Genomic DNA, 26,454 nt, shown 5'->3' with positions numbered 1-26,454 from the left:
AGGCACCAGCACACCGGGTTCTAATCCCGGTTGGGGCACCAGATTCTGTCCTGGTTTCCCCTCTTCCAGGCCAGCTCTCTGTTGTGGCCCGGGAGTGCAGTGGAGGATGGCCCAAGTCCTTGGGCCCTGCACCCCATGGGAGACCAGCAGAAGCACCTGGCTCCTGCCTTTAGATCAGCGCGGTGCACCGGCCTCAGCGCGCCAGCCGCGGTGGCCATTGGAGGGTGAACCAATGGCAAAAAGGAAGACCTTTCTCTCTGTCTCTCTCTCTCTCTGTCCACTCTGCCTGTCAAAAAAAAAAAAAAAAAAGTCATTAGCAGGCTAATTTTTAAGTTGATCATTTTTGTGAATAAGGTTACAAATATCCACACGGGAACTGACAGTTCCCCAACCCCGCAAGTGAAAAGGAAAAAGTTCTTAACTTGAAAGAAAACAAATTGTATACTAAAGCTGCTAAACTGTGTAGGAAGAACATATCTCCTATTTGTAACACTATGAAAGAAAAAGAATTCATACTAATTTTTCTATTATGCCTCAAACTGCAGAACTTACAGCCACAGTGCACAGCACTTAGTGAGAATGGGAAAGACATTACTTTGGGGGTAGGAGAAATGAACAGAAAACATGTTCCAGCTGATGACAGTGTCAAGTGCCAGAAAACACGAAGCCCTTAAAAGACTTCAGCAAGAGATCCCTGGGAACAAGAAATATCAAGTCAACTACTCCAAATAAGGGTTGGTTACACAGACTCATGAATAGATTTGCACTAAAAAATATATGAACTCCTGGAGAGGCTGCTTGTTATCATTGTCAGCTCTTACTGTGCCTACTTTATAAATTAAATAAGACTATATATATGTGGAAGAAAACATAGTTATATATAGATATATAAATATAGATCAGTACTATGCATGGTTTCATCCCCCGGTGGTCTTGGACCACATCCCCTGCTGGTTAAGGGGGACAACTGTATCAGAATCCACCCTCTCTAGGTGTTGGCAATTATAAATAGAAGAAAAAAACTTACATGCTTCATTCTTTCTTTCTTTCCTTCCTCCTCTCCCTCCTATCTTCTTTCCTTCACTCTAATGCTGATTCAGTTTTCAAAGGGAGCTTAACTATTTACAAAAAAGCAGAGGGAGAGAACTGACCTAATAATTATGGAAAAGGACTAGCTCACAAGTTTTTGAAATATGTGTGTTCCCACTTCACATAACCACGATCTCAGAGGGAAGGAAATAATCCAAACACAGAAGCCCACTTAGCATCCCGATGTTTTAGGGGTGAGGGGTGGACTCTAATACTTGGTTGCTGACCAGAAAAGGTGAGACAGTCCCAGCTCCACACAGGTCACCTTCTGAAGACAGCACATGCCTGGAGTGACTCTCCTTTGTTGATAACTACTGGACACACATCCAATGTGTCTTCCATTAACATGAGAAACACAAAGAAAATTTCCTAATACGATAAATATAAACAGATTACTGAATGGAATGAAACTGCCAATGTTTCTTGAGAGTACTAAGGGAAACATTATGCTTTCTATCAAATTTACAAACACCTGTGTTTGACTAATTAATTGATTTCATGAAGCTTGGAGGGAATAGTCCTCCATGTTTGAGTCTAGACATCTAGAATATAGCTGCTCTAAATACTTAAGCCTAGAAACCACTTCAATACTTACAGCTACAGAAAAGGAACAGATGAGGGGGTCTCAAAATAGTTCATGGGAAATGGGTATTATGAAAAAAAAACAACAATGTACAAGTTTCAAAGTTGTACACCAAAATAAACTTATCCTTTAATTCCATCTTTCCATGAACTTTCTGAAGTACCCCCGTGCAACCAAATGGAGAAGCAATAATTATGAGATCACCCAGATGCTGAACAAAGCTAATAAGAAGAGTTTTCCATCTGTGAATTTTTTTTTAACTTTTATTTAATGAATATAAATTTCCAAAGTACAGCTTATGGATTAAATGGTCCCCCCCCATAACTTCCATCCCACCTGCAACCCTCCCCTTTCCTGTTCCCTCTCCCCTTCCATTCACATCAAGATTCATTTTCAATTCTCTTTATATACAGATCAGTTTAGTATATATTAAGTAAAGATTTCAACAGTTTGCCCTCACATAGCAACACCAAGTGAAAAATACTGTTGGAGTACTAGTTATAGCATTAAATCCCATCTGTGAATTTTTTGCCAACTAAATTTAATAACAGGCAACTGGAAATATATATCTGAAAGGAGGGAGTCAAAATAATTATTTTAAATTTTGCAGTAAGAAAAGGTGACAGTAAAAAGCAATATTAATATTTTAAAAATCAAATGCAATGTGTCAGAATAGAGTCTTGAGCCTTAAATATCATTACAGATCCAAACCCACTGACACTGAGAGACCTAAAGGAACCTTTTTTTTTTTAATTTAAAGATTTTTATTTATTTATTTGAGAGGTAGAGTTATAGACAGTGAGAGAGAGAGACAGAAAGGTCTTCCCTCCGTTGGTTCACTCTCCAAATGACCACAACGGCCAGAGCTATGCCAGGAGCCAGGTGCTTCCTCCTGGTCTCCCATGCGGGTGCAGGGACCAGGCACCTGGGCCATCCTCCACTGCCTTCACGGACCACAGCAGAGAGCAGGACTGGAAGAGGAACAACCGGGACTAGAACCCGGCACCCATAGGGGATGCCAGTGCCTCGGGCAGAGGGTTAACCCAGCGTGCCACGGCGCCAGCCCCTAAAGAAACCTTTGAAGTGCACCCCCAACCCTTTACTTTACAGAAGACCTCACTTGAGATTCAGAGAGTTTGTATAATTTTGCAAAATTCACAGTTAACATGTAGCAAAAGAAAGACTATGGGCATGTGCACTCTCTCCCTCTGCCCCCCATTCCCTCTCTCCCTCCCTCTCTGTAATTCTACCTTTCAAATAAATAGTTTTTTTTTTATAGGGGGGCATGGGGCTGGCACTGTGGCACAGCAGGTTAAGCCACAGCCTGCCACGCCAGCATTCAATATGGGCCCCAGTTTGAATCCTGGCTGTTCCACTTCTACCCCAGCTCCCTGCTAATGGCCTGGGCAAGCAACAGAAGACAGAATTAGTGCTTGGACCCTTGCCACTCATGTGGGAGACCAGGGGAAGCTCCTAATTCTTGGCTTCAACCTGGCCATTGCAGCAGACTGGGGAATGAACCAGTGGATGGATGATCTCTCCTTGTCTCTCCCTCTCTCTGACTCAACTCTGATTGACAAATAAATAAATCTTAAAAAAAGAAATTAAAAATAGAAAAGAAGGAAGGACTGCGGGGTAGGGGGGAGGAAGGAAAGGAATATCATTATAGTTCTAGAATTATATCTAAAAACTATATTGAATCTGTCAAAAAACTAATTAAAAATTAAAATTAAACAAATTTAGAAAGAAAAGCTATGAGGGTGATTGAAACAGCTCATAGCAGGAGTGGGCACTTGGCACAGTGGTGATGCCTGCACTCCATGCTGGAGTACCTGGTGAATAAGGCTGCTTTGCTTCTGACACAGCTTCCTGCTAATGCACACCCCAGGAAGCGGCAGATGATGGCTCAGGCACTTGGATCCCTGCCACCTACATGGGAGACCCAGATTGGATTCTGGGATCCTGACTTTGGCTTGGCCCAACCCTGACAGTTGTGGGCATTTGGGAAGTGAATCAGTGGATAGACAAGCTATCTACATCTTTGTCTCTCTCTTTGTGCATCTCTTTGCCTTTCAAATAAAATGAAAAAATAAAATAAGGAAAAATTTTAAGTCATTGAAAACAACTAAAAGGAGGGTTTCTATTGGTGCAAAAAATTTTGGATATAAGAGGTTTTTAAAATATCTATACAAAATGCATGTTATGAAAAATTATGTACTGGGGTCCATGTTGTGGCATAGGTTAAGCTACCATCCACAACATCAGTATCCCATACGATCATCAGTTTGAATTCTGGTTGCTCTGCTTCCAATCCAGCACCCTGCCAATGGCCTGGGAAAGCAGCGGAAGATGGCCCAAGTGCTTGGGTCCCTGCACCATGTGGGAGACCTCGATGGAGTTCCAGGCTCCTGGTTTTGGCCTGGCCCAAACCTAGTGATTGTAGCCATCTGGAGAAATGAACCAGCAGATGGAAGATAGCTATCTACCTCCCCCACCCCTTTTCCATCTCTCCTTCTGTGTAACTCTGCCTTTTAAATAAATATATTTTTAAAAAATCAGGCATGAATTTCAAACATTTTTGGCACCAAAATAAACTCATCTTTTATTTAATTTTCCATAAACTTTTTAAAGTAGCCTTGTATGAATCTGATCTCTATGCCTTTAGTTCAGAACTCTTCAAATACACGAGGCTACATATACATTTGGGGAGGGGGACAGATACAGATGAGGTACTGAAGTCCTAACTTTTTTTTTTTAAATCTATCTTCATCTTTCTGGATTAATAGTGAGCATCTGTGGAGCACCTTTTCAGCACCAGGCACTGAGCTACACACTTGATTTGATTAATTGATCCTCTCAATGCCCCTATAACATAGGTGGTCTTCTTATTCCTCATTTTATAACAAGAAAACTAAGGCTCAATGGTATACATTTCTTTGTTTAAGGTCATTCGGGCCCTCTGAAATCCTTGTTCATGGGTTTCCCTGGTCATAGGAGGTGCATTTTGAGCCATCAGACATGGAACCAATAGGGAAGGCCACAGAACCAAATAATTTCTTTCTTTTCTTTTCTTTTGACAGGCAGAGTGGAGAGAGAGAGAGAGAGAGAGAGAGAGAGAGAGAGAGAGAAAGAGAAAGGTCTTCCTTTTTGCCGTTGGTTCACCCTCCAATGGCCGCTGCAGCCGGCGCATCGCGCTGATCCGAAGCCAGGAGCCAGGTGCTTCTCCTGGTCTCCTATGCGGGTGCAGGGCCCAAGGACTTGGGCCATTCTCCACTGCCTTCCCGGGCCATAGCAGAGAGCTGGCCTGGAGGAGGGGCAACCGGGATAGAATCCGGCGCCCCGACCGGGACTAGAACCCGGTGTGCCGGCGCCACAAGGCGGAGGATTAGCCTGTTGAGCCACGGCGCTGGCCAGAACCAAATAATTTCATCACACACTTCGTGAATTGTGTTTCAAGGGAGCAAAGCTGCTGATCACACAGTGGATTCCCATGGCAGCAGTTTAGGAGCAATGGGGACTGATGGCATGTACAGCACATGAAGACAGAAAGCCTTCTTACACGGGCTTATCTCCAACAGCTTCTCACATCTACAGACTTCATACCCATTCTCCTCACTTGCACAAGACAGGGAGAGGCAGGTGCAATGGGGAAGCCCCACCTTATTTGGAAACCATCAAAGCTTTGCCAATACCAAACTTACAACAACCTCCTTGGCAGAAGAGGCAGTTCACGTTCCATCTGGAACATGGTGCCCTCTATTGTGCCTTTCGAAATTCTGTGGGTGGGATGGAAAGCAATTTGTAGGATTGGCTGATATTTTCCTTTGTGCAAATACTCCACTGTTTAAAACATCTTTCTGCTTCTCATTAACTGAAATTCCCAGAGGCAAAAGGCCACATCTCTCTCTCTTATTCTGCATGATGCCCAACATATTATGGCGGGTTCATAAATGTTACATCACTGTCATACTACATTTACTACAAATGACATTTTCCCGTGAGTCCTGCCTGCTGAAATTTCTCATTTAGACTCACAAAATGCAGCCACTTCCCAAGAAAAGGATCTGCCTACAGCCAGTCTTCCTTGATTGCATTTCTTCCCCAAATTCCCACTGATGCACCGCTTACTTCCTCCCTAAGCCAAAGGACTTCCCATGCCCTCCCCTGTTCTTTTCCACTCCACCTGCAGAATTTCCATGTGACTCTCTAACACCCTATTACCTGTCATTTGCAGCATAAAATGGCAGCCCCCTAATCTAGGTAACTAGAATCTGGGAACTTCAAACATTTCACAGAAAATTGAATTAAAAGTACTCCGGTACAAAAAAAAAAATTGAAATGCATGCATAGTTTTTTTTCATAATAAGTATTTTCCATGACTTTCTGAGGATCCCCATGTGCATCTTCTGGGAAAGGCTTTGATGAGACATTATTACCCACATAGACATTCTTGAGACAACTTTTGTGTTCATAAGGATTTTTTAATTGCTTTTGTTCTCAAAGAAATTGAAAAAGAATGAATTCTTAATGTTGATTGTAATGAGCAAAAATGTCGAGGGTGGGACTTTGTTTTACTCATCTCTGCACCTTGACTGACAGCACGTGGAGGGCGCTCAGGGAATGCTTATCCGAAGTCTAAGAATTCCTATTTCTCCTCATCTGTTTCCAGGAGCAGCTTAACAATAAGAGGTCCACGTGGACTATGAGTAGTCGGTCACAGCTTAATATTCCTTGCCCAAATGAGCCAGGGAACGTCCAAAGTAAGAGCTGTTGGAGGATTTCCTCTTACAAGCACAAAATAAAGCACACAGATGTTCTTGAGGAGGGAAGGATGTGGCTCTCTCTCACTTGTGAGACTGTTGAGTTCTTGAGTTCTGATGGAAGATCTGAAGTGTCAGCAGTGATTGTACTCATACATTGTCCTATTTCATTGCACAAGAAGAACACGTTGGAAAGGTTATTTCAAATATTAGAGAGTGCAGAGTCTCCTCACGGGGAAGAATGCAGTCTGGATTTGTTCCAGGACCTCTGCAGCAAGAGTTCCATCCTGCTTTCCCGACAAGCCTACATGCCTGCGTCTTCTGCAGCAGGAGAGAAATTGATCTGGGTATAGAAATAGTCATACTCATTAAAAAAAAAAAAAAAAAAGAAAGAAACCCAAAACTACCTGAATGTAGAAAAAAAGAAACTGTCAATTAAAGCCAAATGTCAGTATTCAAAAACCTATTGGGACAATAAAAATGCATTATCAGAAGCAGCAGAAAGTTGACTCAGGGCAAGCATTGTGGCTCAGCGGGTTAATGCCCTGGCCTGAAGCCTTGGCATCCCATATGGGCGCCGGTTCTAGACCCGGCTGCTCCTCTTCCAATCCAGCAATCTGCTGTGGCCTGGGAAAGCAGTAAAAGATGGCCCAAGTCCTTAGGCCCCTGCACCCACATGGGAGACCTGGAAGAAGCTCCTGGCTCCTGGCTTCAGATTGGCGCAGCTCCGGCTGTTGAGGCCAATTGGGGAGTGAACCAGCGGATAGAAGACCTCTCTCTCTCTCTCTCTCTCTCTCTCTCTCTCTCTCTCTCTCTGCCTCTCCTCTCTCTGTGTAACTCTGACTTTCAAATAAATAAATCTTTAAAAAAAAAAGTTGACTCAAAATAGAAGACCAATTTTATAATGATTCACGTGGCAACGAATACAGTCACTGAGATTTGGGCTTTTTTTTTTCATTTGTCACTTCCTGTTCTAAAAAAAAAAAAAAAAAAAGAATGCTTCACCAAAAATCTGCTTACCACTGTGCAATCATTTATTAACACACTTCTCTGTTATATTTTTTACTTTTGAAGTTTTCTCTTTTAATAGGCTGTCAAAAAACTAAAAATTCTCATTTCCTGTACGATCAGTACCATGCAATTCCATTTATAACAAAATTATAATTTAAAAGAGAACGTTTAATTCTTTTTTGAAACTACTAAATTTTTAATTTTAAAAGATTTATTGGAGCTGGTGCGGTGGCTCACATGGCTAATCCTCTGCCTGCAGCGCCAGCATCCTATATGGGTGCTGGTTCTGGTTCTGGTGGCTCCTCTTCCAGTCCAGCTCTCTGCTTTGGCCTGGGAGGGCAGTGGAGGACCGCCCAGGTTCTTGGACCCTGCACCCGCATGGGAGACCAGGAGAAGAACCTGGATCCTGGCTTTGGATTGGCGCAGCGCCGGCCGTGGCGGCCATTTGGGGAGTGAACCAATGGAAGGAAGACCTTTGTCTCTGTCTCTCTCTCACTGTCTAATTCTATCTGTCAAATAAAAAAAAAATTTTTAAAAAGATTTATTTTATTTGAAAGGCAGAGTTAGAGAGAGAGAGAGAGACAGACAGACAGACAAAGAGAGAGATCTTCCATCTTCTGGCTCACTCCCTAAATGGCTGCAATGGCTGGAGCTGGGCTGGTCCAAAGCTAGGAGCCAGGAACTTCTGGATCTCCCATGTGGGTGGGTGCAAGGGCCCAAACACATGGGTCATCTGCTGCTGCTTTCCCAGGCACATTAGCAGGGAGCAGCCAGGACTTGAATCACCACCCATATAAGATGCCAGCTTCGCAGGTGGTGGCTTTACCCACAGTGCTGGCCCCCAACTAAATTTTTAAATGTGTTATATTTATATAGACATGATAATTTTATAAGAGGAACAAATCATAAACAATAACATATCTGATTACATTATTACTTCATAATGATCTAATATTAAATTCTAAACAATGATATCAAATACTATAGGTATATTAAATTGTAAGCAATAACTGTGGTCCAAGTGCTTAATTACCCATCGATGATTCTACCTAATTCTACGTGTCCATCAGCACAGGACAACCAGAGCCAGCTCGGTGCCTTTGTCCGTAACGCACTGAAGAAACGACCTGAGACTGAGCGCTGGCCAATGGGATGCTAGGGCCAGTCAGCCGAAGACACAAAGACACAGAAACCAAGACTCTGTTCGCCCACCCAGAACTGCAGTAGCCACTTTTCAGAACAGGTACCTCTGTGTAGATCTTTCCAGGTGCACAGTGCAGCTCTAAGTATTAACTCACTCATTGCTCACAATAAGCTTCTAGGCCAGAGGAGTGGGCAACCTTTCTTCTGCCAAGGACCATTTGGGTATTTATAAGAGCATGCACAGGCCATAAAGGTCGATCAGCTTAAAAATTAGCCTGCTATAGATCTATTGACTTTCGAATCCCTCCCACAGTTGCCTTGGTGGGGCCAGCCCCAGTGATTCTGTGGGCCTTACCACAGCCTGTAGGCCAGACATTACCCACCGCTGCTGAGGCAGACACTGAAATGAGACCCATCGGTCAGACGAAGATGCCAAGGCCCCAAGAGGTTCATGTGTCCGTGGCTCTCTTGCTGGAAACTGAGTGCCAGCAGCTGGCTCCAGCACACGTTCTCCGAGTCCTGCTGCTGGGCCACCGCTCCGTGAGAGCTGCCCTTAACGCCCCCTCACCCCTGGCCACAGCTTACTTAAAATTTCTCTGAATCAACTATGACCCCCATAGAGGGCAGAGATTAGGATGGAGGAAGGAACTAAAAAGGGAAGCATCAGACTGCATGAGGGTTGATGGGCTTCCCAAGGTGAGAATGGAGGCAACACCAGCCAGGGATACGGGGCCTGGGCAAAGGGAAGGAGCCAAGCACTGGAGGGCAGACAGCAGCCACCATATGCCTGGCCCCCTGCATACCACACAGAGGTCTGTATCTGGCTCCCTGCATACCACGCAGAGGTCTGTATCATCTATGCACCCAGCAAAAGGAGAAATGCTTGCCATTCCCATTTGACAGATGAGCAAAGTGATGCTGAGGAAGGTCCGATGACTGCCAGGAAGGGGATAAAGTCAGCATGGGAACTGAGACCACCCAGCTAGCTGCAGCCTGAGCCTAGTGACAAGCAGCAGGAGAGTGACAGGGACGAGGAGCACTGTCTCCTCCCCAGCACGTGGCCCTGCTACAGCCTGCCTTCCCCGGGGCCTCCAAGGAGTGGCTCAGCTCTCTCAAGGGAGGCCTCAGAGTTCATCTGTGTTAAGTTGCTTGGAGTTGCAACCAAAATGAGTAGCTCTTCTCCACCATCCCCCCTACAACCCACCCCTGGAACCAGCCTAATGTCTTCATGCTGTCTTCACAGGAAAATGGCTCAGAGATTTTTCTCTGTTTTTTCCAAAAATAAAAACAAACCACATTCAGCTTCCTCAACCCAGTTGTTGGAAAAACACATTATTCTCCTTCTCCTCCCTTCTCCCTCCCCCTCCCGCTCACCAGGATCCATGAATGAGTGAGTGAAAGCCAGGGAAGGGTGGCAGGAGTATGATTTAACACGGTTGGAGAATTCAGGGCTCAAGTATGCCACACTAGACAACCTCTGAAATCCGGCTTATTTAATCCACACTTACCCATGACCACTAAACTGTGCCATCAGAATCCTGGGGTGCCCTGAGAACAGACATGTCTGGGTGCTTCTCAACCCTAGGTTCAAGCAGACAGACACAGGGCATGGGAACCAATGTTTAACTCAAATGTGGGCCACACAGCTTCAGGGGCCCCTGCTTCCTCATTTGTGAACCACAGGGAAGTCCCTCCTGGAAGGCTTTCTGGGAGCATCAGGTGAACTGATGGGTGGGAAACTGCCTGGCCCAGGAGACAGGCAAGAAAGGATGCTTGATGTCCCCCTTCACGTGAAAATGGCCAAATAATAATAATAATTTAAAATCCGATGGTGTTGTCAAGATCTGGCCTAACAGGACACTGACCGGGCAGGAAAAGAAGAGAAACGTGGATGCACGCTGTTGGCAGGGGAGGTAGTGAATGGTACTACGAATACTGATAACAAATAGGAAGTCTCCTTGGGTCACACAGAAGAAACACAGTAGGCAAATTTCCCTTCTCTTGTTTTAGGGACACCCCCCACCCCGACCACCTCCTGCTTAGACAGGGCAGAGAGGGCCGGAGGAGCAACTCTGTGAACTCCCTTAGAGCCCATTCTGCCTTAGAATCCCCGGCACCAGCTTCTCTAACTGCCGCGTGACATCCAGTTCTTAGAAAATCAGAAATACCAGCCTGGGTAGGATTTGTAAAACCCACAAATACAGGGGTTCCGTGACAGGATGTAAATGGCATTCAAAGAAACCCCTCAAAGAGCACCCATGGCACTCAGCTCCCTTGCCCAGGACACAGCTCCTGGGGTCAGTCCTGGCCTCGTGTGGGGCCCTGTCCACTGAGAGCTGCCTGGAAAAGGTGCCGCTGAGGGCACAGTCTCGCGCTGGGTGCTGGGCTGCCTTGCTCCTCGCAGGAAATGATGGGAATTCCTGGCATTCTCATCAGGGGCTGGGGAAGCTGCTGGTGTCAATCTTCCAAGGGCTGTGGCAGAGGAATGCTGGGGCCCTCCTTGTTGTGGGAGGGGGATGGCTTCAAACGCACCTGCTCCCCAAAGTCCCAAAGATGGGCTTTCCAGGAGGGAGCCGCCTGTCTGCCTCCAGCCCAGGAAACCCGAAGTGGAAGCATCCTCCTGGCAGCCTCTCCCAACCTTCTCTCCGCTGAAATCACCAGGAGCCTTGGAAAGGACTTTTTTTTCCCCATGACCATCTGGCTAAGCGTATGTGCTAGGATTTTTCAGAAGCCTGAAGGATTCTCCATGCTTTTTAGTCATTCCATTTCTCTAAATCTCTGGTCAAGACACAGTGCGACGATCTCACTAGAGCCAATGTCTTCGCCTGTTTTGTTACTATAACAGAACACTTGAGACGGGGTGATTTATAAAGGAAAGAGGTTCATTTTGGTTCATAATTCAGAAGGTTGGGTAGCCCAAGGGTACAGCACCAGATTCTACTTGGCCGCTGGTGAGGGAAAGGGGGCCTGGATTCCCAGGACGGCTAATGTGTTCCCATGGGAAAGGCCTTAACCCATTCATGTCCCGAATACCTCCCACGAAGCCCCACATCTAACACTGCTGCACTGAGGACCAAGCCTCACCGTGAGCCCTGCTGGGGGTGAACCACAGCTACCACTGATCTCAGAGGACGTACTTGGAAGGAGAGGACAGAGAAGGCAAGGAGCATGGGTGGACATTCAGGAGCAGAGCTGGGCTCTATTCAGAACACGTGAACTTCATGACAAATGTGTATTCCAAGAAAAGTGGGACTTCCAAATTTTGTGTGCCAAAATAAACTTATCTTTTAAACAATTATTTATTTTATTTGAAAGCCAGGGAGACAGAGATCTCTCATCTACTGGTTCACTCTCCAAATGATTCCAGCAGCCAGGGCTGGGCCAGACTGAGCCAGGCACCAAGACCTGAGGCTCAGCTCAGTCTCCCACTTGTGAGACCATCACCTGCGACCTCCCAGGGCATGCATTAGCAGGGACTTGGACCCAAGCACTCTGATAACTTATCTTTAAATTCTATTTTTCCACAAGCCATTTGGAATATTCTTGTGTGTCTCAGACTGCTTCAACTCCCCCAGCACTGTGTGGACTAAACTGTTAGATATATGCATGCCAATGTGAAATTATTTTTCTAAGATTTATTATTCATTTGAAAAGCAGAATTACAGAGAGGAAAAGGCAGAAAGAGGGGGGGAGAAGGAGAGAGGGAGAGAGGTTTTCCATCTACTGGTTCACTCCCCAGATGGCCACAACAACCAGAGCTACGCCAATCAGAAGCCAGGAGCCCGGAGGCTTCTTCTGGGTCTCCCATGTGGGTGCACGGGCCCAAGCACTTCGGTCACCTTCCACTGCTTTCCCAGGCCACAGCAGAGAGCTGGATCAGAAGTGGGGCAGCCGGACTCGAACTGGCACCCATATGGGATGCTGGCACTGTGGGTGGTGGCTTTACCTACTACCTCAGCATCAGTCTCTGGAATTATTTTTCAAGAAAAAGGAAAAAATCCGCTTATTTGTGACATTGCAGGCAAATGAAACTATTCAAGGCCACACTTTGAATACATTTAATGACCTGCCAGGAAAAGACCTCTGACACCCCTTTTTGTACTGTAACCTCTAAGTAATTTTTTTGGACTTTCCCCTTAGTTTTTGCAAAAGACTTGAGTTCTTCTCCAAAGAGAGTGCCTCCTTATACTTCTTGTTACTGTTTCACGTCTGCAATTTTTCAGACTTTTTCTCCCCTAGCTATTAACAATTCCTATCTCTGAGACCCAAAGAAGGAATTTTGGCAAAGCTTTGTTTGTCAAACGCAAACAACAAACTTTTCCAGCTGCCCACAGTTGCTCCTGGTAAACCCTTACAGGCTCAACTCTAGCTCTTGCTCCTCCATCACCCTGACTTTGGACATCTACGATTTTACTAGATTACATTGCAAAAATAGCACAAATGACCAATCAATGAAATAAAGTTGGTCCAGCGGCCCCAGCACAGAAAGGGGGCAAAGCAGCCTCCAAAGGGAGTGCTGAGGGCATCCAGGTAGTGCTAATTTTCTGTCCTTTTGTGCTGAGTACAGTAATCAAGGGTTCTTGAGTCTTGGGAGGTATATTTGAAGACAATAGTAATTAGGAAATAAGGAAAAAAGCATCACTGTATGATGTCATATTCCACCTATAGAAAATAAAAATTATAGGTTGAGCACCCATAATCTGAAACCTGGGGTGAGCATTTGGCACAGCAGTAAACATGTTGCTTGGGGTGCTTGCCTCCCATCTCAGAGTGCTGGGTTTGAGTCCTGGTTCCATTTGCAATATAATTTCCAGCTGGTGTGCACCCTTGGTGGCAGGAGGTGATGGTTCAAACACCTAGGTCCCTATGCCCACGTGGAGACTCAGATTGAGTTCTGGGTTCCTGGCTTTGGCCTGGCTCAGCCCCAGCTGCTGTGCCCATTTGGAAGATTTCTGTCTCTCTTCCTTTCAAATAAAAACAAAATACTTTTTTAAAATTTAGGGGGCCGGCACTGTAGCTCAGCAGGTTAAAGCTGAGGCCTGCAGCGTTGAAGCCTAAAGCGCTGAGGCCTGCAGTGCCAGCATCCCATATGGGTGCCAGTTTGAGTCCCGGCTGCTCCACTTCCGATCCAGCTCCCTGTTAATGCACCTGGGAAAGCAGTGGAGGACACCCCAAGTGCTTGAGCTCCTGTACCACCAGGAGACTAGTAGAAGCTCCTGGCTTTGGCCTGGCCCAGCCCCAGCCATTGTGGCCCATTTGGGGAGTGAATCAGCAGACAGAAGATCTCTCTCCCTCTGTCTCTCCTTCTCTCCCTCTGTAACTCTGCCTCTCAAATAAATAAATAAATCTTTAAACAACAAAATCTAAAATCTGAAATGCTCCAAAATCTGAAACTTTATGAGTGCTGACATGACACCATGAAAAGAAAACTCCACTCAGACTTCATTACAGGTTAAGTCAAGACGCAGGCACATTAAACATTTCGTTTAAAGTTACCTTCAGGAGGGGCCTGTGCTGTGGTGTAGCGGGTAAAGCCGCCACCTGCAGTGCTGGCATCCTATATGGGCATTGGTTTGAGACCCAGATGCTCCACTTCTGGTCCAGCTCTCTGCTGTGGCCGGGGAAAGCAGCAGAAGATGGCCAAGTACTGGGAGACCCGGCAGAGGCCCCTGGCTTCGGATTGGCACAGCTCCAGCCGTTGCAGCCAACTGGGGAGTGAACCAGCGGATGGAAGACCTCTCTCTCTCTCTCTGCCTTTCCTTCTCTTTCTGTGTAACTCTGACTTTCAAATATATAAATAAATCTTTAAAAAAGAGTAACCTTCAGGCTACACGTACAAGATGTATATGATACATAAACGAATTCTATCTTTAGACTTCGATCCCAGCCTCAAGACATTTCATTCTAAATAGGTAAATATTCCAGAAAATCTAAAAAAATCTGAAATCCAAAACACTTGTGGTTCCAAGCATTTTGGGTAATCAGTACTCAACATGTAACATACTGGTACCTCATGTCCCAGAAAAGGAACTCTGCCAAACTGTAACTATAGTTACATCCCAATTAGCTCCGCATACTGAGGCCAAGAAATGCTGACCTGCAAAGCCTGATTAAGCTTGAAAATGCTCACTTAATTAACCCTTCAAACTTTGTTTTATCAGAGAAGCATATAAAAATACTCTCAGACCTAACTCTACCTCTGCTTGAGACAACTGCCCAGAGCTGTGGGGACTGGGCTAGCCAGCTTGACTTCTAAAAAGATGGAAGCAAACAGAAGACCTAGTTGAGACTGCAACACAAGAATGAATCCCTGAATCAACAAGATACGACTGTGCTAAAATAGCACAAAACCATCCTGGATGATGGGAGGAGATCACACACTGCTCTCTCTATTGTAAAACGATACGTGCTGATTTGAAAATGCACACTACAGAGTTACATATGCAACTTGATTTTTGGTTTTGTGGCAAATGTGTCTGAGTAATTATATGTGAGTAACTTCAGAAATTCACCCGGCAATAATCTAGTAAAAAGCAAGAGTCTCTTTGCCCTGCAAATAATGCACCCCTGGCTCATCTGTAGGCGACATTTAGGTTGTGTTTATTGTATTTGCATATACAAGACATACTTAAAGTTAGCCAATAACTAGTCTTCAAGACATCCAGTCTATGTTTGCAAAAATAAAAGCCTACACTATCACCACATTCAGGGGCAAATCACATCAGCACTGCTCTTCAGGAATGAGGTTTCAGGCCTGTCACCCTTTGATATTCTGCAGTAGCTGTCCCAAAATGTCCAGCCCCAAGTCTCCGGAGAGTGACAACAGAGCTTTGTGTTTTTATAGGGTTGTACCTTCAAAGCGTCTGTCCATCTGGTATCCCTCTTAACCCCACGACACTCCTGGAGAAGTAGACTCATCTGCTGTGGCAGGTGTCACTCTGCTTACTGGGCAGATGCAGCATGGGGGGCCCCCCAGTTTAAGTAACTGCTTTTAAATCACCAGAATGATGAGGGGTAGGGTCACGGGGTGGGGAACGGGGCCACATAAGGCCTGTGAAATCATTCGGCCTGGCCCTGCCAAGGCAACTGCAGGCGGGATGCAAAACCCGATAAATCAACAGCAGGCTAACTTTTAAGTTGATAATTTTGTATGGCCCACGGATGATGTTATAAATATCCAAATAGCCCTTGGCAGACAAAAGGCTCTCCACCCCTGGGAGAGGCTGCATCATCTCTGGACGGCTGCCACCTACTACTTTCCTAACCAACCTGCTGTGGGGCAAGAACCTGGTCTTCCGCGGGTGACAAAGTTTAACCATGCCTGGAGGAATGGGTTTTTAGGTTTTGCTGGACTCAATGATCACATGTGGCTACTTGTAAAACCCACTGACCCTGTAAAGAACCAGGCCCAGAGTCCCAGGTTATGTAAAAGTGGAGAAGCCTCCCCTGTGGCACTCGAGTGGGTGTTCCACTCTCTTCAGGGTTCAAGAACTGCAGGGTCACTCTCCAGGATGCAGAAATTGAGGTCACCTCAATCTCACTGTGAGGCCCCTCCCCAAACAACACTATTAAGCTGAGTCTCAGAACACCCAGAATCTTCTAAGTCCAGTTCCAGCTAACTTGCTTGAGCAAGGAATTTATTGAGCCCTACCTCCTCTATCTGTAAAATTAAAGGCTAACTTAAATCATCTCAAAGTTCAGTAATCAGTTCTCATCTATAATTTAACCACCATAAATTAAAATCCCTTCAGCAACACAACTTTTTCCGTATTTTTCACTAAATCCCTCTCCATCTAACTAGCTACATAGTTATGGAATTTATAAAAAATTTTCTCCAAGGTCATCCTTTTTTACAGAGACTTTTTCTCCTGGCTAGTCTTACATTCACTGATTTCCAAATATACAAATATCTCAGGGCTGGTGTTGTGGTGCAGTGGGTTAAAGCTGCTGACTGTGACACTGCCATCCCACATGAGTGCCAGTTCAAGTCCCAGCTGCTCTGTTTCTGAGCCAGCTCCCTGCTAATGCACCTAGGAAAGCAGCAGAGGATGGCCCAAGTGCTTGGGTCCCTGCCACCCACATGGGAGACCCAGATGGAGTTCCAGACTCCTGGCCTGGGCCTGATCCAGCCATGCCCACTGTGGCCATTTGAGGAGTTAACAGGGGATGGAAGATCCCTCTCTCTCTAACTCTGCCTTTCAAATAAATAAATGTTTTTTTTTTAATCACAACATTTATTTTGACAAGTGTGATTTTTCTATTTCTGCTTTTCCATGTTTTTTCTGTGTATTTCACTTTCCTTTATAATTAGTTTTACTGCCACCCTCAGTGAATCCCCAGGGGAATCACAGCAACACAGGATACAGTTCCAGAAACAAGGAAGCATGCAGACAAAGAACAGGAGTGTGGCCGGGGGAGAAAGGCCTGTGCCCAGGACTCTGCCAAGGCATGCACGAGGGAGCCATGGGCCTGGTGCCATTGCATTCCCATTTTAAAGTTTTACTTTTTCCCAGAAAGAAATGCAGAAGTGTGTATCCAGAAGGAAAAATGCCAAAGCAAGAAGGGAGCCAGACCAGCTGGGGGTTGTTAGTTTTAATCAAAGTCCAGCCAGGATTTTTTTCTTAAGCTACAGGAAGTAGATTCACTCTCTTTCGTATTCTCTTTCTCCTTTTCTACACACACACACACACACACACACAGTTCTCTATAATTTCTCCTTACCCACTTCCTCTGGCCAACTCATAGAAATAGGATGGTTGGAAAAACCTCCGCACCCTTGAACTGTCTTTCTGTGTTTCAAAGTGACATCATGGAAGCAGAGAGTGGCCAAAGCAAGGGAGAGCACCCACAGGCAGCAGCCTGGGAGGCAGAGGACCACGAGTTCACTCCCTACGGCTGCTGAGACAGAGCTCCACCAACACGGCGGCTTAAATATCACAAATTTCTCCTACAGTTCTGGGGGCCAGAAGTCTGAAATCAGCTTCAGTTGGCTGGAACAGCGATATAGAAAGGGCCTCCCCCTCTGAAAGCCCTGAAGGAAGAATCCATTCCCTTGCCTTTCCTAGTTCTTCCTTGACGTGTGGCCCTTCCTCTCTCACATTCCTCCACCATGGCATCCTGGTGAAAGTCTACTCTCCCTTTGCCTGTCTCTTACTAAGACAGCTGGGATAGCCCTGTGACAGGGCACGCCTGAGTAATCCAGCACGCTCCCCACATCCCAGGCTTTTCAGCTTTATCACAGCTGCCATGACGAGACACTCAGGTTCTGGGAATCAAGATGCTGGTATTTCGGGGGCCATTATCCAGCCTAGCATGGAGCACCTGTGCTTAGCTGGTTCCTGGACAACAGCGCCCTCTCATTCACTAAGTTACGAGCCCGAGGCCATAAGACACAGAGGAGAGGATGGATTCTAAATTTCAAAACAGGGAAATTCCATGTATTTTGATCGTGTGCTGTCTTGTCTCAGATTGACCTTTCCTGCCATACTTTGCCTCTAGTGAACTATTACGTATACAGCAGGCGCATAAAGATCCTTTCACTTCCCCCATGCTCGAATGCAGCTCCTGCCCACTGCCCCTCAGGTGAGCAATCATCGTCCATGACAGAGAAACTCAATTTCCAACCAAACTGAGACCCAGAACCACAAACATCCTGTGCATCAGGGCTGCAACAACAGTCTTGTCACAGTCTCTGAGGGCTGTGACTGGAGGCGCATTGATGTGGAGAAGGAGCAAAGCTTTGCTGGAACTCACCAAACCTCTTGTAACCGAAGGACTGCACCTCCTCCTCCTCTGCGAAGTCGTCTGCAGGAGAAGAAAAGACACGGAGTTAACCCTGGCTAGGGCGCCGCAGTGCGGTGCTGCTGCAGGATGCACCTGCTCCAGTCTCCGCCTGCTCCACTGGGCCCTTCCACGAGGCCTGTCACAGAGGCTTGCCTTCTGCTCCTGGATCATCCCAGGTCAGCCCATTTTCACGACTGCAACACAATACCCGAGGAAGGCTAACTTTATAAAGAAAAGGGGTTTATTTAGCTCACAGTGTGTGAAGCTGAAGGTCTGAGATCAGGTAGTGGGCTTGGCCTCTAGTGAGGGCATAAAGGCTGGAGCACATGCAAGTGGGAGAGATCACATTGCCCAAGCAGGAAGCCAGAGAGCAGCTGGGGATCCCACAATCCCCTCTGAAGGCACAGGGGTGCTCCCAATGACCTAAGGACTGCCCAAGAGGCTCCACCTTTTAAAGGTCCCCACCACCTCCCATTGCCACATTGAGGACCAAGCCTCCAACATGCAGACCCTTGGGGGACAAACAACCACCAAACCCGGCACCAGGGTTCTGAGAAAGACGAGATCTTTGTACCAGCTGTTCCTGCTGCCAGGAACAATCTTCCTCCTCCTGTTGATGTTGTTGTTGAAGTTCTTGTTGTTAAGATTTATTTGTTTATTTTGAAAGAAAGAGTGACAAAGGGGGGAGGGGGGGAGGGAGAGGGGAGATGTCTTCTATCCCCTGGTTCATTCACAACGGCCAGGGCTGGTGCAGGCTGAAGCCAGGAGCATGGAACTCCATTCTGGTCTCCCACATGGAGAGCAGGGGCACAAATAACTTGGGCTATCTTCCGCTGCTTTCCAGGGGGTGTTACCAAGGAGCTGGATAGAAAGCAGAGCAGCCAGGGCTCGAATCGGCACTCCAATATGGGATACCAGTGTCACAAGCAATGGCTTAACCCACTGGGCCATGATGCTGGCCCCCCTCCTGTCTTAAACGTAGCTTCTTCTAATTCTGGTCTCGGCGAAAGCACAGCTCTGCCTTCGACATGCCTTTCAGGACTACCTCCGCCACTCCTCGTCACACAATTCTACTTCAGTATTATTGTCTGGTACTTTCCTCACTTGTTTGTGTGTCTATGTGTGCTTGAGTTTATTATTATATCATTCTTCCTGTAAGCAGAAACTCTGTCTTCGTTCACGTGAATAAGTGGCCAGGATGGTGCCTGTCGCAGAGGAGCTTCACCCGTGTTGTCGCACAAATGACTGAAGAATCAACTGTGCAAGGGGTTATCTTCATGTGCCTGATCCTAGAGCTCCCCCTTTTCAGATGTCCGGGCCCTGGTATCATCCCTCCCACCAGCCGTCACATCTCAGGAGCCCAGCACAGCTCCTGCAATGACCACTGAACACTGCCCCTTCTCCTTCTGTTGGATAACTGGGACCAACAGGTAGCTCCCAGTAAGTGCATTTCAGAAGAGGTCTTGCTCTGAGAATTCTGAAATGTAAACCCACTACAGAAACAAGAGGGATGCTATGTCAGCTCTCTGTTAAAGTCAAAAATCTCCCTCCTAATACGGACCTGACACAATTCTTTACCACATCGACAAATAACTTCTGCAAGCACAGTAGACACAATTTCATATTAATTATGCAGTTAAAGGATTCCTTTGACAGTGGTCCTAACCAATTACTGATGCTTCTTGACTTCTTATGGAGTTACGTCCTGATAAACCCATCATGATCTCTAAACATCATAGGTTGAAAATGCATTGAATACACCCACCTACCGAAGGTCACAGCTTAGCAACACTGTACCCTGCAAAGTCGGGGGTTCCCCGAGACCTCAGGGCTGACTGGCAGCTGCAGCTGCCACCGGCCAGCATCCCAAGAGACGATCATGCTGCAGCCCAGGAAAAGATCCAAATGTAAAACCCAAAGTGCCACTTCTGCTGAGTGCATATTGGTTTTGCATCACCAAAGAGTCAACAAATCTTAAGTCAAATCATCGTAAGTGGAAGACCATCTGTGTTTTGGAGCTAGCCCGCACCATGGCCCCAGCACTCGGCTGCCTGTTCATGGGCAGTTCCTCTCAGAGGCAGGCACTCAGCACTGGGATGGGTCAGAGACTGTGAGGTCATGGGCTTCAGAGACGTCACGGCCCCTTCCTTCAAGACACTGAGTGGCTTTCAAGGAAGACAGCATGAAAGGGGAAAGGAAGCCCTTGTGGAGGGTGGGAAAGGATCTTTTTCAACCCCCACCTGGGACATGACCTGGCTATACCTGAACTTTGAAATATGATAGGAACACAAGTCACATGTTATCCCTAACACAATGTTGTAAACCTTAGAATGTTGGTCTGATTCATTTACAAAAACAACAATTATTGTTAGGTGAGAATTTCTGAGGACAGGGAATAGATGGTGGTTTGGAATCCAGAAGGCAAGGTATTTATAATCAAAGTAGTCTTCTTATGTTAGGGATTAAAACCTTAGTTCTTTCTGCATGAAGAACAACATACTTACAACCAAGAGAGCAGAACCTTTCTCAGTGCTGACTCAGTGACTGGCTAGATTAACAAACACAAATCAAGCCCCACTCTGAGCCTCCTTTACCTAGTAAGCCATCAGTTAATAGCCAAGGTCTGGTCTGTCCTCAGTTAAAGAGAAACTCTCATCTGCTGCTTCTGCTCAGAAATGTGTCTTTATTCTTCATTCAAGAAATAGTCATCCCTCAGCATCCATGGGGTAACTTTGGACACTCAAGTCCCTTCTATAAAACAGTACAGTATTTGCACATAGCACATTCTCCTGTATACTTTATCTGGAGATTACTTAGGATATCTAATACGATGTAAATGCTATGTGAATAGTTGTTAGACCATGGTGATTGGGAAATGACAAGAAAAAAAAACATTTTACACGTTCAGTATAGATGCAATTTTTTTTCAAGTATTTTTCATCTGAGCTTGGTTGAGTCTGAGCATGCAGAACCCACATGTGTAGCAGAGGCAGGCAGATACACTGAAGTTGATAAGACATGAATGTAAGTAATGATGCCACCCCGATATCAGCCTCACCTGCCGGCTCTCGCATCAGACATGGTCAGCCAAGGAAGGCTCACGATGGTCTCACTGTGCAATCATTGGCCCTGGTAGCAAACAGCTTAAAAAGTCCCATTAGACAGCTCTGTTGTCCTGCACAGCTTCAGCAGGCTCCCATTTGTTTGTTTGTTTTCTTTTTCCTCTCCCATCTTTTTCCCATGCACCATTTAGTCTGACTGACTCCTCTCTCCTTCCTGAAATTTCCCTGGGAACTTCAAATTCCTCATAGCTTTGTTATTAAGGCAAGTCCATTCTGCCCCTGCTTCTGCCTCAAAATTAACATACTCAAACCCATCAAGGATTCAAGAGAACAAAGTCCCAACAGCTAACCTCCCCTCTACCCCATCCCACAACACGGCTATGCGGCGATGGACTTCCGGTCTCTTGTCTTAACCTTCACCCAGAAGGCTTAGTAATGCTTATGAAAGCTACCAAAGAATAAAAATTTCTTTATCTCACCCAACCCTAAAATTAGATAGCAATTCATATGCAATATGAAGCATACAAATAAAGCACTAGAAATTTCTCCTGGCTGTGATGATCAGGAAAGCCCTCGAGGAGAATGGTCTGAAATCAATCTTTCTCCATGTTTCTTCTAAGGCCGGGAAAAGATCGATCAGGAAATAACACATACTATATTTCTGGCTTGGAAATTCATAATTGTTTTTGTTTTGAAAGTATATTTATTTAGCTGAAAGACAAAGTTACAGAGAGAGATCTTCCATCCACTCCTCAGATGGCCACAACAACCATCGCTGGGCCAGGCTTAAGCCAGGAGTTTCCCCTGGGTCTCCACCACGTGTGGCAGGAGCCCAAGCACTTGGGCCGTCTTCTGCTGCTTTCTCAGGTCATTAGCAGGGAGCTGGAACAGATGTGGCGAAGCTGAAACATGAACCGGGCCTGTATGGGATGCCAGTATGGCAGGCAGAGGCTGTACCTGCTACGCCACAACACCAATCCTTCATGATGGTTTTTAACTATCAGAGACTCTGAGAAGTGCTGAGAGGAAAATTTTAAAACTTGTTTAGTCCTGTTTTATTCAATGTTTTCCAAAGTTGAGATAAAGTCTTACCTTCTCTTTTTCAGTCCTTCAAAGTTGGGTAGAGTTAGGGCAGGTAAAGCTTGGAAAGCAAAGGTATTTCTTTTTTGCATGTGTGGTTTATTTATTTTATTTATTTATTTTTATTTTTGACAGGCAGAGTGGACAGTGAGAGAGAGAGACAGAGAGAAAGGTCTTCCTTTTGCCATTAGTTCACCCTCCAATGGCTGCCGCGGCCAGCACATCGCACTGATCCAAAGGCAGGAGCCAGGTGCTTATCCTGGTCTCCCATAGGGTGCAGGGCCCAAGCACTTGGGCCATCCTCCACTGCCCTCTCGGGCCACAGCAGAGAGCTGGCCTGGAAGAGGAGCAACCGGGACAGAATCCTGCACCCCGATAGGGACTAGAACCTGGTGTGCCGGCGCCGCAAGGTGGAGGATTAGCCTATTGAGCCATGGCGCCAGCCAAAGCAAAGGTATTTCTAAAAGCTCATGGAAGATGGGATTAAAAGATAAACTGGGCAGGTGTTGTGCACAGCAGGTTAAGTTGCCATGATGGATGTCTGCATCCCATCCTGGAGCACGGGTTCAAGTCCTGGCTACTCCACTTCCAATGCAGCTTCCTGCTAACCCACCTGGGAAGACAGCAAATGATGGTTCAATGGCTCGGGTCCTTGCACCCATGTGGGAAAATGGATGGAACTGCTGACTCCTGGCTTGATCATAGCCCAGCCCTGGCTGTTACAGGCATTTGGAGAGCAAACCAGGAGACACAGGGCTAATGGATTGATCTCTCTCTCTCTCTTCCTGTCACTGTGCCTTTCAAACAAATATATAAATATTTTTAGAAGTATTATTTTGCTGCCAAGTATCTTAAATTCCTGCATAATTTTTGCATAATAAGCATTTTAATGACCCTTTTGAAGATCCCTCATACATATGGATTTTAAAAAATATTTGCACCAAAATAATCTTTTAATTCAATTTTTCATGAACTTTGGAAGAATCTGGAATGGTTCGTTAGTGCGAGTGTCCCCCAGAGCCCACTGACTGATCTTCGCAGAGGCTCAGGTAACGAACAGCTCCTTCAGGCTGGTGGGGCTGGGTGCTGGGGAACATGAGGAAGAGGACAAAAGCTGACAGGGCCCACTGACTGCAGAGAAGAGGCTACCGTAGCCCAGGAGAGAGAGCGGGTAGTCAGCATTCCTAACGACTGAACACTAGAGAGAGCAACAGGTACACGACAGGGCTCCCAAAAGCTGTCCAACAGGTCTTGAGAAAGACAAATCACCCGTCTTAGGCTCAGTGTTAGAAGTCTGTTACCAAAACCTTTTCCTCACACTATGTGGCCCCATGCTACATGTGTCCCAGGCTCTCTTTCCAGCATCAGCGCCAGCAAAAGTGATGGCCTCAAATAAAGATACGCCTTCTGAGACCGGCCTGCTTAGCAACGTGCCACTGGGCAGAGTCTGTCTCTGACAGTCGGTGCCACATAACGGCCGCACTGCTCCACGGGTGAGGACTTGGGTAAGATTTAAGACCTCTACGATCTGCCCTGGCTGTGATGCGATCCCTGCTTCTGACGGCGGTTTGTCTGCAGGGAAGAAGCAACCTTAGCATATTAAGTAACAAAACGTGCTGAAGATTTACATCTGCCAGCACGTATTTTCTTGGCTCCCACAGCTATACTTGAACATTTTCATTTTAATACCTATGGGCTACACTGGAGCTTGCCTGCCTATTTTGAAATGTGATTTTAAAAAAACACACACGCACAACTTTCCTTGGTAACTGGCACGGAGCCATGCTGGCCAGAGATTTCACAACAGAGAGTGCTGAGCAGAATTCTGCTGCTGATTTATTCTTTGAGCCTGGCTATTTCAGAGCTCCGTGAGTTCAAGCGGAGTTTAGTTTAGTTGGCTCAGAGAGTCGAGAGTCACACACTTTAAAATGTTCCAGTAGATCTGTGGGCCAAGTTTTAGAATGGCCCTGCAGTTAGAATTTACCTCTCCTTCCCCTACATCTCGAGGGATCAGCGTGACAGCGCTCACCCCCATCTGCCTGAAATTCCAGTTGTTTTTTTTCTGACACCCCCAGATGAAAAGCCCTTTGCATCCTGGACACTTGTCACACTGTACCCTTTGCAACTGGACAGTTAAGGCACGCGACAGGCACTCAGTCGTCATGGAAAACGAAGAAAACTGGGGTTACATGAGTGTCTACCTCTCCCACGAGCTCATGAATTCCTTAAAGACAGAGATTAAGTCTTTCTTTCTGGTTGGGGGAAAGAAGAGAATTATTATTAGTGCAGGGGCCAGTGCTGTGGTGCAGAGTCCTGTGCTGCTGCCTGCTTCCATGACATCCCATGTTGGAGCACTTGTTTGAGACCTGACTGCCTCACTTCTGACCCAAGCTCCCTGCTAAAGCACCTGGGAAAGCAGTGGAAGACGGCCCACGTCCTTGGGCTCCTGCACCCACGTGGAAGCCTGGATGAAGCTCCTGGCTGCTGGCTTCAGTCTGGATTAGTCCAGCCATTGTGGCCATCTGGGAAGTGAACAAGCAAATGGAAGATCTCTGTCCCCCTTCCCCCAATCACTCTGCCTTTCAATAAATAAATCTTAAAAAACATATATATTAGTTAGTACCAACTGAATGCCAGGTATCTCACATTTTTAAAAAAAGATTTATTCATTTGAAAGGCAGAGTTACATACAGAGGGAGAGGCAGAGAGAGGTTTTTCCATCCATTGGTTCATTCCCCAGATGGCTGCAATAGAGCTAGGCCGAACTGAAGCCAGGAGCCAGGAGCTTCCTGCAGGTCTCCCATGTGGGTTCAGGGGCCCAAGAACTTGGGCCATTTTCTACTGCTTTCCCAGGCCATTGCTGAGAGCTGGATTGGAAGTGGAGCAGCCGGGACTCAAACTGGCACCCATATGGGATGCTGGTGCTGCAAGTGGAGGCTTAACCTGCTACGCCACAGCACCAGCCCCACATTTTGTTTTGTTTATCTGTTTTACAGATGAGAAAGCTATGTGATTTGACCTAAAGTCTCATAACTTGTGAGTAGCCAGATGAGACTGAAAGCAGGCCTGTGGGGCTGTGGCATTGCACACCATGCTGGTAACAGACCCACAGACCCAAGCAATGGTAACTGATCTACAGACCCAAGAAACTGAACCCTGTGCCAATAGCAGGGAAGACAGAAGCAATGGTTTACACTGAATCCTAGGAAGACTTAAGAATTTGGGAAACATCTGACTCTGGACAGGGAATAAAGATGAGGCCCATGAGAGTTTCTCATGCATGGAAAGCTGTACACTGTGGCAAAAAAATGACCTAAATGAAAGATCTCTGTGAGTGAGATCCCAGTGGAAAGAACAGGCTATCAAAGAAGGAGGTACCTTTCTCTGAAGGGAGGAGAGAACTTCCACTTTGACTATGGCCTTGTCTAAATAAGATCAGAGTTGGCAAACTCAAGAGGCTTCCACGGCTTTGGCAGCTCATGACAAGAACCTCGGGTGATTACTGATGTCATAAATAAGAGTGTCAATTGTTAAATCAACAATAGGAGTCACTGTGCACTTACTCCCCATGTAGGATCTCTGTCCTTAATGTGTTGTACTATGTGAATTAACAGTATAATTAGTACTCAAACAGTACTTTATACTTTGTGTTTCTGTGTGGGTTTAATCTGTTGATATCTTTACTTAGTATATACTAAGTTGATCTTCTGTATATAAAGATAATTGAAAATGAATCCTAATGAAGAATGGGATGGGAGAGGGAATAGGAGATGGGATGGTTTGAGGGTGGGAGGGTAGCTATGGGGGTAAGAACCGCTATAATCCAAAAGTTGTACTTTTAAGATCAATATTTATTAAATAAAACTTAAAAAAAAAAAAAGATGAGGCTGGCTGGTGCCACGGCTCACTAGGCTAATCCTCCTCCTGCGGCGCTGGCACCCCG

General features: G+C 46.1%; 1 protein-coding gene across 1 annotated transcript in view; it reads right to left on the bottom strand.

Annotated features, from left to right (window-relative positions):
- COLEC12 (collectin subfamily member 12) overlaps positions 1 to 26,454 on the bottom strand; it is a 201,716-nt gene that overhangs the window by 154,595 nt on the left and 20,667 nt on the right. Inside the window, exon 2 of the mRNA XM_062201437.1 lies at positions 18,340 to 18,390. Within this exon, the coding sequence (XP_062057421.1) occupies positions 18,340 to 18,390 (51 nt within the window). The remainder of the gene's footprint in view (positions 1 to 18,339; positions 18,391 to 26,454) is intronic.

The sequence above is a fragment of the Lepus europaeus genome, chromosome 9 (genome assembly GCF_033115175.1).
Source record: "Lepus europaeus isolate LE1 chromosome 9, mLepTim1.pri, whole genome shotgun sequence".
NCBI classification, from domain to species: domain Eukaryota; kingdom Metazoa; phylum Chordata; class Mammalia; order Lagomorpha; family Leporidae; genus Lepus; species Lepus europaeus.
Note: the sequence above shows the minus strand (reverse complement) of the source record. Positions and strands in the feature narration are given on the sequence as shown.